The sequence below is a fragment of the Coptis chinensis genome, chromosome 8, assembly GCF_015680905.1.
Source record: "Coptis chinensis isolate HL-2020 chromosome 8, ASM1568090v1, whole genome shotgun sequence".
Taxonomy (NCBI): domain Eukaryota; kingdom Viridiplantae; phylum Streptophyta; class Magnoliopsida; order Ranunculales; family Ranunculaceae; genus Coptis; species Coptis chinensis.
Window position 1 is genome coordinate 82,281,751 of NC_141463.1, and position 14,703 is coordinate 82,296,453.

Here is a 14,703-nt window from a genome sequence, read left to right on the forward strand (position 1 = left end):
GTGGTTGGGTGCTATATTTGCTTTTAGCAGCCCATAATAGCCCCATTGGACTTGCTCTAAAGAAGTTTTTTCAGGGATAAATCTATCTTGCTCTTGCATTTTCGCTGACTGAAAAGCCCAATTGGAAATGCCGAAACTTTGGTGATATATTCAGAAATGTTCTACACGGAATTCTTAGCTTACATGAAATCTCTACCCTCCAATAATTTGGAATCAACGAACGAAGCACGCCCAAATTAGAATAGTAAAAAAAATATATATATATAATGCTGAAGCTTCAGAACTAGAAATTTAACTCTGTAGCAAAATGAGGGCAAAGACTATATCGCGTTCAAAAGATGTTATAACACGGGAACGCAGTTGTGATATTGTGGTAAGATGTAAACTCAATAATAATGTTTTAATAATTACTCGATTACCTTTTAACAAAATTTCCACCTTGAATAGAGGGTATGGCGAAACTATGATCCGATTTTGCGTCCACAAGCTAACGCTACTGAATGTGTTCGCGCTAGTACTGCGGCAAAGTTAGACAAGGTTAGTTTATTTATTATAATTGTTAGTGAACTTATTCTTCTTTTTAATGACTGTGTTGGTTTCTAGATATTTGCTAGACCTTTTCTGTGGGCAATGGAGGGGCACGTTGATGCGGTTTCATGTATGGCTAAGAATCCGAGCTACTTAAAGGGAATGTTTTCGGGTTCAATGGATGGAGGTATGTTATTCATTCTCAATATTCAACAAGTTCATGGACAGATCAAATCACACTACACACCCAAGGATACAGTTACAACTTACATGCCTGTGTATCCCTTAAAAATGTAGTTGAAGTTGTTCTATCCTTAAACAATTTAATTTTTCCGCTCTTTCTCTTGGCAGATATTCGTCTGTGGGATCTGTCTTCTAGGTAATGTTTGGGTACGATGTATATCACCATTTGTTTAGTTTTAACTATGTTGATGTCATCTTTATAACAAGGCTTGACATTTCTGCATCTACTTATGTCATCGTCTCCTAAAATTAGTTTATATTTAACCTCATTTTAATTGGATCTATTAACTTGGTTCCACCATATGAGTTCATGTTTATGGTGAAATTTCCCCCACCCCTGAATTTGAATAAATGAAAACAGGCGAGCAGTTTGTCAGTTTCCTGGTCATCAAGGTGCAGTGCAGGGTTTAACAACATCTACAGATGGACATGTTCTTGTTTCCTGTGGTACAGATTGCACGTAAGTATAGATTCCTAGGCAGATATCTGTTTAGTTACACTTTTAGACTGGTTGCATGGAATCCTTTATGTTCTCAGAAACATGTGATCTATTTTGTCCTTGTCAGTGTCAGGCTCTGGAAGGTTCCTGTTACGGAACTAATGGATTACTCCTCTGATCATTCCTCTCAGCAGCCAAGAACCGTATGTCATATCATTATTTGTGATGATAATGTTCATATTTTCTCTTACTACTCACGTACTTGTTTTCTCTTTTGCGGAACTAATGGAGTCTAATCACAAATTTTCTCAGCCGCTTGCAATTTATGTCCGGGAAAATGCTTTTTGGTATGGAGTTCTATATATTTCTTGAAAAGTGCATCTCCAATTCCCTTCTAACAAGTATGAATTAGCTGCTATCGATGATTGTGATGCTAATATTAGTGTCAACTTTCGTATCTTAACATTTCCAGGGCTGTTGATCACCAGTGGGATGGTGTTCACTTTGCCACTGGTGGTGCACAAGTTGATATATGGAATGTCAACAGGTTTTCACAATAACTTTACATGTTCTGTTTTTAGTTTTTACACAATTTACCCCATACTTCTCACACCTTATCTTCTTTACGAAGGTCAGAGCCAGTCAGCAGTTTTGGGTGGGTTAAAGACACTACAATATCTGTTCGCTTTAATCCTGGAGTGCCAAATTTGTTGGCAACATCTTCTAGGTTGGTACACTCTATTAGTCAAATGGGTGGACATCTTTTTGGTAGTCTCAAACTTGCGGTAGATTATAGTTTGCCTCTGATAAGTTCTCTTTCTTACATTGGTTTTTATGTATAGTATGTGGTGTTTAACCTATATTGTTACATGGACACGCCATATTTTGAAAATAATCCTTGTCGGATACATATCCATGTGTCCGTGTCGGATACATATCCAACACATATTGTATGTTATATACCTCAATTTTTTATATTTTGTCATGTCAGACACTTTGTATACGTGTCGGATACGGACACACCTATCCGTGTCGATGTAATAGTCCTATAGCTATATTACCTATATTATTTCTCTGAATTCCGAATATATGCTTGTTACTTGCATCGACTTACCTTCAGTGTGATATCGTAGTTCATCGCTGAAATATTCTTCTTATAATTTTTCTTGGATACATCCCTTGTTCTCTTTGGTTGTGCAGTGACCGTAGCATAACACTCTATGATGTGCGTTTATCTTCTCCCTTGACAAAGCTCATCATGAAGGTAAATGTAGTAACACATGTCCCACACTCAAACATTCTGTAATCATTTAGTATGGTACTCTGTGAAAAAAGTCCAGGCTTGAGTGATGCTGACTTGTCATTATCTTTTTCCAGACAAAAACAAATTCTATTTCCTGGAATCCAATGGAGCCGATGAACTTCACTGCTGTAAGTACAAACAGTGGTCTAAGCCTACTCTTTCTTAGGATAATTGTGCCGAGATCTTCATATTAGGGGGTTTGGATATAGAGTTGTCTTTCGATGTTCATAACTTAGCTGGATGCGGTTATAATCAGAGCTAAGAGTGGTTCCGTGCTATGTGCAAAAGGGGGAGGATCAATAATAACTGCATCCATTAAAGGCGGTCGTAGTGAACGAGTAGGTTGAGTTAACCTACAATAGAAGAATAGAAGAAGCACCAAAACAGCAAAAATAACTCTCAAACCAGACCCACCCGATCTATTGATAGAATCCTGAAAGAGGAAACACCAATTGAATGATACAGGCCTTGTTGTACTGGGCTTGGAAAGGGTTGATGAGTTGAAGGGTTCTATGCTCATCAATAAATCAGGTGGCTGTTTTAGAAAATCACATGAAAGGGCAATTGAAGTGGTCCTAGCTCAGACAATTGGGCCTTACAAGATGGAAAGATACAAGTTCAGTCGCGGGTTGGGATTTTGGGTGGTGGGAGGAGGGGTCATGGCCTTATATTGTCAGCTTCTTACTGGTGATTTGTTGTCTTTATTATAACAATAACTTTACTTTTCATTCGAAACCCCATTTGTCAGGCTTCTTACTGGTGATTTGTTGCCTTATATTGTCCTAGCTCAGACAATTGGGCCTTACAAGATGGAAAGATACAAGTTCAGTCGCGGGTTGGGGTTTCGGGTGGTGGGAGGAGGGAGGAGGGGTCATGGCCTTATATTGTCAGCTTCTTACTGGTGATTTGTTGTTTTTATTATAACAATAACTTTACTTTTCATTCGACTCCAAAAAAAATATGCATCTTTATCAATGTGCTTGAGATCACATCCACGTCATAGAACCTTCAACTCATCCTTGATTCACGAATCATTCTCTAGGAACCAATATGAGGGTTGTACAGAATTAAGTGATTGTGGTGTGTGTGTGTGAGAGAGAGAGAGAGAGCAAGAGCTTAGTGATGTATTCAGTTGTGCTTAAGTATTCTTTCTACTTGATGTAGTGGTTCGAAATATGTGTCCGCGTCTATTTCAATGAAAATCAAGTTGATTGAAGTATTATTTCACTAGTAATTTAGAAGAACCTCAGCTTAGCAAGGGCTTGAAGTGATAGAATTAGTAACAATGAATAATTAGAAGTCTAGTTTATTTAGTAGTTGATATTCTAGTAGTATTTGGTTGAGTTTAGTTGCTTTCTAAATTAGATTTGTTGAGCTCCAAGGATTGGTTTGAATAAATGAGTCCATAGGCCTCGGTAATTAGTTGGTTGTTTAATGAGGTTATTGAGTGTGATTTTTGGATTAAAAGTGTGTTGATTTTAGGGTTATACAAAAAATGCCCTTTTCTATCAAATCAGGCTTAGGTTTAGTCTTATTTTTTCAGTGGTGTGTTGATTGGAGTTGCTTCCACCTTCAATTCACATCATGAAGGCTAGTTATAATTAAACGAGTGGAAAACTCTGTAGTGGTCAACAAGGTCTTCATGTACTGAAGGAAAAAGAAACCTTCTGTAGAAGCAGTGTGACCAAGGATAAGAATTTGATAGACATTTTCCGTGGCAGGTTTTAGGAACGAGGTGTATATTTCTCATCTCTTTTTCTCTTGATATGAGCACAAGCAATTTGCGCCATCTTTTTGGGTTCTTTCTCTAATTGGATTGGTGCTTATTTGCTATACTCCAAATAATTTTTACCTTACTCTTCCTCGAGGAGATGGTTTTTTGAGCATATTTGGTTTGAAGGAAAGGAATGGCCGTATTTCCACCTCCGTCCAATAGATAGCATCACAATCAATAGAAGGACTTGGTACTTTATTGGGCTTCAGAAGATCAAATATTCAGGGAGTTTAACTTCATAGTGAACAGGATGGATGAAAATAAGTAAAAGTAACTTCATGGTCGACTGGTATACCATTATCTCGTCAGTTCTTACCATAAACTTGGAGCCATTTGGAAATGCTATTTGTTTTATTTGGGTGTTTTGGGCTTTTGGCTAGCCTGAGAACCTTGCTAAAGGGACAAAAAGGTGGGATGGCAATAAATGTCTAGACTAAGTTGGGATTTCTCAGTTACCATGCAGCAGTTTATGCCTCGTTTATCTCCATTATATGATATTTGTACAATATTGTGAATCAAAATGAAAAAGAAAAACCTGGTGTGATTTGCATACAGCATCTGTATGCAAAAAGCTTTACTAGCTGTAACACGCTATTTGAAAGGCATAACTGAAAATGTGTAGTTATAGTTCTCTTTCTATGAAGTTTTCGTTTCCAATTGTCCTGAGATGTTTTTTTTTTTACAATTTATTGCTGTGAAAGGCAAATGAAGACTGCAACTGCTATAGCTATGATGCCAGAAAATTGGATGAGGCCAAGTGTGTGCATGAAGATCATGTTTCTGCAGTGTGAGTGAATGCATTGTACAGTTCCAAAAATAAGTTTCTCCTTTTTCACAGATCCTTAATTTGTATGTCTGTTAACAACTGCACTATTTCAGGATGGATATAGATTACTCCCCTACTGGACGAGAATTTGTAACTGGGTCATATGATAGGAGTGTGAGTTCATTCTGTTTAGTGTTCTGCCATTTCAATTTATGGAATAAGAATGCTTTCTTTGTTTCAGAGTTTTATATTGCGATCCTTGCAGGTGAGAATCTTCCAATATAATGGTGGTCATAGCCGGGAAATTTACCATTCTAAGAGGATGCAAAGGTTTGACTTGTTTTTAACTTTTCTAACTCCGAGTGATTGCTGTATCAATTTTTACTTCTGATTCTGGACCATTTCTTAAACTGCCAGATGAGCATAACAACTTTTCTGAATGGGATTCTCTCATCCATGTAGGGTTTTCTCTGTGAAGTTCAGCTGTGATGGCACTTATGTTATATCCGGAAGTGATGACTCCAATCTGCGACTATGGAAAGCTGAAGCATCAGAGCAGTTGGGAATTGTAAGTTTGTTATGTGTTTTGTTTTCATCTTCTGTCTAGCAGAAAATTGTAAGTGAACAATGATGCAGGAATGACATTACTAGTTTCACTGACAGCTTTCTTATTGTGGTCATCTCATATTATTGAAGAAATTAACACATAATTGTTCATTCACTGTTGCTACTTCAAAACATAGCTTCATCAATTTTCCTTCAAGATACTGATCCACTCATCTGTCACCTGCCAGCTTCTTCCAAGGGAACGCAAGAAGCATGAACATGATGAGGCTGTCAAGAACCGCTACAAGCACCTTCCTGGTGTTAAGCGTATTATGAGGTATGTATTCAGTATGCTTGTCCATTTACCTAAATGCGTATGTCCAGAGGCACCCAAGTAGGGCGTGATATCCATTTAAGTGATGGATCCCACACTTGTACCTTCTGGACTAAACCTAGTTTTTTTCTTCCTTTTTTTGCCAATTGACCATGGATGATATCACAGTAATGGTATTACTGTTTCCTGTGCTTGAAATGACAATGGTTGTTGCAGGCATAGACACTTGCCAAAATCAACATATAACGCTGTTGTAATGAGACGTACCATGATTGAAGCCCAAAGGAAGAAATATAAGAGAAAAGAGGCTCATAGTGCTCCAGGAAGTATGACCATAGAGCCAAAGCGCAAAAGACGTATTATCAGGCTTATGATTGACCCCCAAAGGAAGAAAGATGTGAGGACAAGAACACATGGTGCTCCAGGAAGCATGCCCCCTGAGCCAATGCGCAGATGTACCAGTAGCGAAGCCCAATGAATGAAAGTCTAGGGGAATTTGCTTAAAGTGCCACAAAACCGTGCAACGGACTCTAATTACTTTTTGTAAGCCAAAGAATGTCTATTTGAGCAGGTTTTTACCGAAGTTGTCCATTGCATCGTCAAGCGAGCAATTAAACACCGAAATAGTAAATCCTTTTTCTTCTTAAGAGTACCAAATGAGTTAGTAGTAGTAGTTTTTTTTTTTTTATTGGTAAAGTCAACGTTTTATTGTCTGATCATTCTTTCAAACTTTACACTACGAATATCAGAATCTAAACATTCAAAAAGAAAAGATGGTGGATGCAGCCACCAAAATGAACAGGTAGAAAGAACAACGTTGGAGATTTGCTGATAATCTAATGGTGTAGTCGGTATGTAGTTGGTCCACATCATCTATAGCTATTGAAGAAGCATGGCCAGCAAGTGCATCAGCAACCCTGTTAGTTTCTCTATATGTGTCTATGATAAAGTTGTGGTAGGAATATGACCCAATAACTTATTAATATCTTTGAGTAACACTGAAACCTCCACTGGACAATGACTATCTGTACTAGTAATCATCTGAAATAGTGTTTTAGGGTCGTTTGTTTTTCTGAGGCTCTGAAAGCTAAACACTGAATGCTGAATGCACCTACCCTCTGAATGCTAAACTCTGAACTCTGAAAGACATGTTTGTTTTCATTTGATTAACCTTGCTCCGAATGTTGAATACAAAATTTTCTCGACCATTTTACCCTTACTATTTAATCTTGAAAGGTATTGTTATTGCTAATAATAATGCAAATAATCTAGATGAAGATTTGACATAATTGTATATTACTTTCTTCATTTTTCAAGGCTCAATTCAAACCAAAGAGATGGGTTTGACCGTTTGAATCTCTAAAGTAGTTTAGTTTATATCCAATACTCAACCTATAGAAAAATACCCAACCTATAAAATACTATACTAGGTCACCATAGTTGCACCATATCAAAGTTCACGGTATGTTTATTCTCACAAACCCATCGTCATCAACCTCAAATCAATACCTGGTTTTCCAAGAAGATCGACAACACCGCCCCCCTCTCATGAGTAGTCCTTGAATCGAGTTTGAATCAATAGAGAGGGAAGTAGTGAGGGCAGTATTGGAAAATTATTATTTTTAGTTTCAACAAATAAAAATTCAGCATTCAGTGAGGGAGGAAGCGCGGAACGCTGAAATCAATTTGAGGTACTGAATGCTGAAACCAACTTGAAAAACAAACAAGTTTGGTAACCTCTTAATGCTGAAAACTTGACTTTAAGAGCCTCTGAATGCAGAAAAATTAAAAAACAAACAACCACTAAGGGGTTGTTTGTTTTTTTTGAATTCAGCGTTCAGAGCCTCTTAAACTTAAGTTTTAAGCATCCAGAGGCTCAAAACTTGTTTGTTTTTTTTAAGTAGTTTAAGCATTTGATTGGTACTTTTTAACATTCAAAGATTCAAAGACCAAAATTTCTTACGAATCTTTGAATTCTAATACTTGAAACAAGAAAATCCCTTCTTGCCATTTCTTAAGAACCCAATCTTAAGAACCCATCTACTTTCCTACCTTGACTTTTATGGCTTCAAAATAAGTTCTTCAAAATTTGATGTTGGCGTCACGAGTTTTTTCATTTTTTTGGGTGAATGATATCCACTTTGTTAAAAATAGAATTACATATATATATTCTGAAAATAAACAAAATATGAAAATAAACTGTTAAAATATATTTGTGAAAGCATATTTTAAATAAATTTATTTATCATTTATTTTTTTCGATAATCCATCTCTTCTCCTCAAATATAATATATATTTTGTTTAACAAGAAATCAAGTTAGTGTTTAAAATAGATAGCATGAGTAAAATTGTCCGAATGATTTATATTCAAACCTTCGTGAGCTAGGGTTATTCTAACGAGAAAACAAACATGTTTTTAGAATTCAAAGAATCGGCATTTAGTATTCAGAGGATGAGCCATTCAAAGATTCAAAGATTCAAAGATTCAAAGATTCATAGGCTCAGAAAAACAAACGACCCCTAAGAGTCCACTTCAATCACCACTCTATTTAGCTTCAGTGCAATGACCACCATGAGTCCCAACTTTAAAGCATAGAATTCAGCCAACAAAGAAGAGCCGACTCTTATAGGATCGGCGATTCGACCATGAAGTGACCAATGATCGTCTCTTACGACACAACCGACTCCGGTGGTCCCGAAGTTCAATGCATGATCCATCGAATTTAGTTTGAACCAACCCAAAAGTGGGAAAGACCACATTACCATTACAGAAGTGTTTTTCAACTTTGGGCTCTGATCTTCTATACAAAAAGCTTTGCTTATATCTTCCACCAGTCTTCTAATTCTGAAAAGACAGTGCACGGGACTCGACTGCTTGCATTTAAATCTATTCTCATTACAATCCTTCCAAATTTGCCATAAACCCATTGTAAAGGTTATAATTAAATCATCATCCTACTACCAAAGAGTTTGTAAAATCTCTGAAAGCCAAGTTTTGAAGTCCACCATATTAGGTTCTAAAACCTTTTGGTGGAGGTTAAGACCCAACCAAACGCCCTTGTAAAAGGACAGCGGATAAAAAGATGTAACTGTGACTCATCGGAATCGCAGAATGCACATGTTTTGTCCACCCCGAACTTGCATCTTCTAAGGAGGTCAGTAGTTGGTATCACTTGGTTTAGGCCAAGCCACAAGAAGAATTTGATTTTTTTGCAGTAATTTCTGCTTCCAAATCTTACTGAAGATAGGAATGCGGTTAACCAAGCTTGGATCACACTGTCTAAGCAAACAGTTGTAGGCTGATTTAACTGTATATAGACCACATTTGTTTGCTCCCCAGATTAACTCATCATCATGGAATTCAATTGTTAATGGAGTAAATAAAATCTTGCGAGCATATTCAGGAGGCCACCAATCATTGACTAACTCCGCATTCCATGTTCGAGTGACCGGTTCGATAAAGTCAGCAACTCTGTCAAGAGTGCAATTTTGTGGTTGTTCAAGAAGTAGTAAACCCAGAGGAGAGTCTTGAATCCATGCGTCTCGCCAAGCACGAATAGAAATCCCACTACCAACCTGCCATCTAAGACCCATGGTTAACAAGGATCTGAGAAGATGCATATACTTCCAGATTCTTGACGCTGAGGTCGGACACTTTGAAAACATAAACAGGCTATTGGGGAAGTATTTTACCTTCATAATAACAGCCCAAGGAGAAACCGGTTGGAGTAGGTTCCATGCTTGCTTCCCCAGCAATGCAATATTTTGCAATTGTAGGTCCTTGATTCCAAGACCACCTGCATCTGTAGGGCAACAGACCTTCTCCCATGCAAAATAATGGAGTTTCCTCTTTCCATCTATATGACCCCATAGAAAATTCCTCCTGATTTTATCCATTTCATCAATTACACTTAAAGGTAACAGTGTACAAGACATCACATAAGTTGGAAGGGCTGAGAGAACAGAATTAACCATAGTGAGTCTTCCAGGTTTTGAAAGTAATGAACCCTTCCACCCCTGCCAATTTCAAATGGAACTTATCAATCAAAGGCTGAAATTGTGACTTAGTTCTTTGTCCCAAATCAGCAGGCACACCCAAATAAGTAGGGAATTGATGGGTGCAAGGTATTTTGAAAAATCTGAAAAGCAGTCTCGAGGATGAAAGAGGTAGCTTTTTATGATGTATAATTTGTGATTTCGAAGAGTTAATTTCTTGGCCTAAAGCTGTAGAGTAAATATCCAAAATATACTTCAGATTAGCTATCACCTCTAATTCCAGCTTACTGAAAATGATGGTGTCGTCGGCGTACATGAGATGAGATACAGCCTGGGTTCTTGGGGCCAATTTTATTCCTTTAACATCACCACTTACCTGTGCTTGTTGAAGATTCGCATAGAATAAAAATATACGGAGATATTGGGTCTCCTTGTCGAATCCCGTAAGATGGTTTAAAGAAACCAAAGGGTGAACCATTCAGCAGTATTGAGAAACTGGAGCTTCGAATACAGAACATGATCCTGTCAATCCATTGCTACGAGAAACCAAAGAAAACTAATGTCCTTCTAATAAAGTTCCACTCGAGCTTGTCATAAGCTTTTCGCATGTCAAGTTTCGTAGCAAAGAAATTGGAATTAATATTTGATCTCGATCTGATTTTATGAAACGCTTCATGAGCAAGGAGGACATTATCCTGAACGGAACGACCAGGCAAAAAAACAGCTTGGAAAAGACTGATTAGCCTTTGGAGAATTGGCCGCATTCTGGTAACCATAATCTTAGAAATTAACTTATAGGTCACATTAAGTAAACTAATAGGTCTGAATTGATCGGGTTCACATGGATTTTTATTTTTGGGAATCAGAACAATGTGGGCATGGTTCAATTCATGAGTAAATGTACCATTCTGAAAAAAGTTCTGAATCATGTGGTTAACTGAATGTTCGATTTCAGGCCAAAAGGTTTTGTAAAAAATGGCTTGGAATCCGTTGGCCCTGGCGCCTTAAAGGATCCAATTGACTTGAGGGCAATAAAAATTTCATCATTTGTAACAGGTTTGATAAGGTCCAAATTTTCTATTTCAGAAACAAGCGGGTGAGGAATGTCAAAAAGAGAATCAGGGAGCACTGGTTCTGAAGAAGTCATTAGATGAGAGAAGAAATTGACAAAATTGTTGCCTATGTCATCTCTGTTAGTAACCATTGTACCATTGCTACCTCTGATTTTGCCAATGAATGCCTTGTCTCCTTCTGACCACCAGTGTATGAAGTATCTGGTATTAAGATTTCCATATAAAATACTATCATTTTTTACCTTTTGAAACCAATGCATTTTCTGAATCTTCAACAGCTCATTATACTGCGTAAGGAGGTCATGCTCATATTGGATGTCGACTTCCTCTGGATATAGTTTTCCTGAAACATATGCTTGATGATTCAAAATTTGCTGATTAATATCCTTGATCCTACTGTTGATGTTTCCAAAGTGATGGTGGTTCCAACGAATAAGCGATAGTCTGCAGTTGGCAAGCTGTTTGCAAAGCCGAAATGAAGGAGAGCCAACAACATGATTGTTCATAGCATTGTGAATCACTAATTTACAAGTTGGATCAGATAGCCACATTACTTCGAATCTGAAAGGCCTTCTAAGTTTTGATTGAGCTGAGTTGAGATGTAAGAGAAGGATTTTATGATCAGACTCCAGGTTTGGTTTGTGAAAAACTTTAGCATTCAGATGAAGAACTCTCCATTGGGCATTAACAAGGAATCTATCAATCTTTTTGAGAACCCTATTCCTCCCCTGTTGATTATTACACCAAGTATAAATTGGACCATTAAAACCAGACCACAAATATTAACCATTTCCATGAAATGTTTAGATTCTTGATTACCCATAGAGTTACCACCTCTCTTTTCCTCACGATGCAAGATATCGTTGAAGTCGCCCATACATAACCATGGCAAATTTGGAGGAGTAAGCAAAGGAAAGTGGTCCGCTTTGGTACTTTCGAGCGAAGCTTTAGCATTTCCATAAATCCCACTCAAGAACCAAGTAGAAGAATCTTCGTTAATTTGCAAGTGGATGATCCACGATCGTGAAATAAAACATCAACATTTAGAGTCGGATCCCATAACATCCATAACCCTCCTGATCTACCTAGAGGGGGAACAACAAAATACTTCCATCCTCTTCCTAGCTGAGAAATCAGTAATTTTGACTTGGCAACAGTGGACATAATTTCACATAAAAACACACATAACGGTCTGCTTCTGCTAATATGGTCTTTGAGAGTATGAATTGTCGAGGGCAGACCCATACCCCGACAATTCCAGCATATGACACTCATGGCTCCTGAAGGAATTGCTGATATGCACATGTTTATGAACACTCTGAATGAAATACCAATTGATGAACTGCATGAAATTCTATCCAAAGCCATAACCACCTATGTCAAAATCAATCCGTACATCCTGGAAAGTCTCGAATGCAGAAGCTTTAGCAAAAATTTCAATTTACTAGACCGAAAAATAAACAACCGATCAACAACAACTTTGGCCAATTTCAACCACCATCACTACCCAAATCAAATTCAAAGCAAAGAACACAGATTCATTGGACCCCACTAACCGAGCACTAACCACTAGGTACTGAACTCCATTGAACTTTGCCAGAAATTTGAAGTAGAAGATTCTGGAAATAGGAAGAAAATCGTCGCAAGCTCTCCATAGAAACTGTGTCAATTCAGCTGGTATTTAGCATCAACAGACCACCTGCTAGAAGCTACCCACCCAAAAAACAATAACCCACGGCTGTAGATGAAAGATCTTGAAAGACTGTCACAACCCACGAAAAAAAATTCACATGCAATCACTCCATTAGTATTAACACCAACATCAGCAACCCAATCAATTAGAAAGGAGCTAACTTTAGCAACAGAACGAACTTCAAGCAACATCAGCAACCCAATCAATCATTCTATATGATTTTGTTATTGTTGTATTATGGTTGATGATGGTTGGGGAATGGGCAGACCCATATCCAAAGAAAGATTTAACGCCCAAGTTTCTTTTATTTGAAATAGACTTACCAGCAAAAGGGATACTTTTGAGAAAATCAGAAGGTTTCCTCAAGCGTAATTACACTCCAAATACTTCAATAAGTAAACAGATCGAACACGATAAAAAGGAAAGGAATTTATGACAAACAAAAACATAACATATATAATGAAAACAACTTACCAAATTTCTTCTTTGAAGTATCTGGATACTTCTTGACAAAAACTGGTTCAAACGATCCAATACAACCCCACAAAATATTTTTCTTCAAAACTTGTTCATACATCCCAGTCTGTGCTCCATCATCACTAGTAGGATGTTCTTTCTACATATAATCAATATAAATTTTGAGAAATAGAAACCAGTTTTGAGTCTTCAAGATTAAGCAAGGACGACATCAAACCTAAAAACTAAAGTACCAAAAGGATCTGGTCTAGTTATATGAAGTTGTCTTTTATCTCTTCATATTGTTGCAAACTAGTGAATGCCCGTGCCAGTCGGCACTCTAGACACATTGTTTTTGAACAACACCCCAAGAGACCATCTCTATGGTAGCATTGGTGGTAGTATTGGATCGATGATATAACCATTTCCAACAGTTTTATACTTCGTAATCATTTCATACACATACTCAAGTGAGCTTAATTATTGCAATTCTATGCATTTCATTTCTCACAAACCAACTCATTACACATATCCTTACACATTCATTAATTCAATACATATCAGAATGAGAATGAGAAAAATAAGGGGAGAGAGTTTTCAATTAAGAGCATCATCATTTTTTTTTTTAAAAAATAAATAAATCCAGCAGAGTCTCCTTTATATTTTCAACATTTCAAAAACCTAAATCCTCTCATAACCTGAAAATCAAATAATACAATTCTCTTAGATCAACCATACCAAAATATATAACTTCATATTTATACATAACACAAATTACTTCTAAATCTAAAAGACAACTCATTAAACATTAAATAAGACTTTGCATATTTTTTCACCTAGGGCTAATTCTAGTAACGAAAGGGAAAAATAAAATAAATACTCCACGCCCATTGATCAAGTTCCTCATTTCTCTCATTCTCCCCTCTATGCATATTGTTCACACCATTCTGCTACCATATGGATAAATACGCCATGGAGCAATGACTGCAATCATGTCGCTGAAAAATTCTGGCAATTTAACTTGGTACCTGAAAGCAAACCACATACACATGATTTTTTTAGACTTGATACATTTAGCATATTGTTTACAAAAGAGATGGTTCTCAAAATAAAATAAAAAACTTACATAGCATATATATAGATACAACATATTCTTTAATTTATAAACCAATAAAAGTAGCATTCTTTAATTTCTTACTCGCTTTTTCTCATTGGTATCGATGTCTTTAGAGAAGAATTTCTGGGTATACGACATTTGTGGTACAATTTCTAGCATTAGGTGGAAGAAAAATAGATATTCTTTTTGAAGAAGTACATCTGGACATGGCCACATAGAGTTGTCCATGACTGAAAACCGGTGTCCTCAAATCAATGCCAACATATTTCACTGACTGGCCTTACGACTTATTAATTGTCATGGCATAAGCTAGTTGAACAGGAAATTGTCGCCTTGATAGTTTGAAAGGCAACTCCGAATTTGAAGGAGCCAGAGATATTCTTGGGATAAGTACTGGATTTCCAACTTTCTCTCCAGTCAAAATTTTGGCTTGAA

General features: G+C 37.0%; 1 protein-coding gene across 3 annotated transcripts; it reads left to right on the forward strand.

Moving 5' to 3' along the window:
- Positions 1 to 218: 218 nt before the first annotated feature.
- Positions 219 to 6,646, forward strand: LOC147483511 (uncharacterized). Of its 3 annotated transcripts, none has more exons than XR_015203662.1 (17): positions 219 to 373; positions 448 to 537; positions 604 to 715; positions 880 to 907; positions 1,133 to 1,231; positions 1,338 to 1,413; positions 1,523 to 1,557; positions 1,683 to 1,757; positions 1,842 to 1,937; positions 2,411 to 2,474; positions 2,588 to 2,641; positions 4,989 to 5,074; positions 5,167 to 5,227; positions 5,319 to 5,383; positions 5,471 to 5,621; positions 5,848 to 5,936; positions 6,150 to 6,646. XR_015203662.1 is itself a non-coding variant. In XM_086575722.1 (17 exons), exons 1-17 carry the CDS (start codon positions 308 to 310, stop codon positions 6,409 to 6,411), a joined length of 1,485 nt encoding a protein of 494 aa, XP_086431848.1. In that variant the 5' UTR covers positions 219 to 307; the 3' UTR covers positions 6,412 to 6,646. The 3 variants fall into 3 exon arrangements, 2 of the variants coding, with proteins under 2 accessions (XP_086431848.1, XP_086431849.1); XM_086575722.1 differs by having other exon boundaries at positions 1,502 to 1,557; positions 5,516 to 5,621; XM_086575723.1 differs by having other exon boundaries at positions 5,516 to 5,621.
- The last annotated feature ends 8,057 nt before the right edge of the window (positions 6,647 to 14,703 follow it).

Coding starts and splice junctions, on each gene's coding strand:
- LOC147483511 (XM_086575722.1), top strand. CDS start 308: ATGAGGGCAAAGACTATATCGCGTTCAAAAGATGTTATAACACGGGAA. Junction 1,558..1,682: donor GTCCGGGAAAATGCTTTTTG/GTATGGAGTTCT, acceptor TAACATTTCCAG/GGCTGTTGATCACCAGTGGG. Junction 5,228..5,318: donor CTGGGTCATATGATAGGAGT/GTGAGTTCATTC, acceptor CGATCCTTGCAG/GTGAGAATCTTCCAATATAA.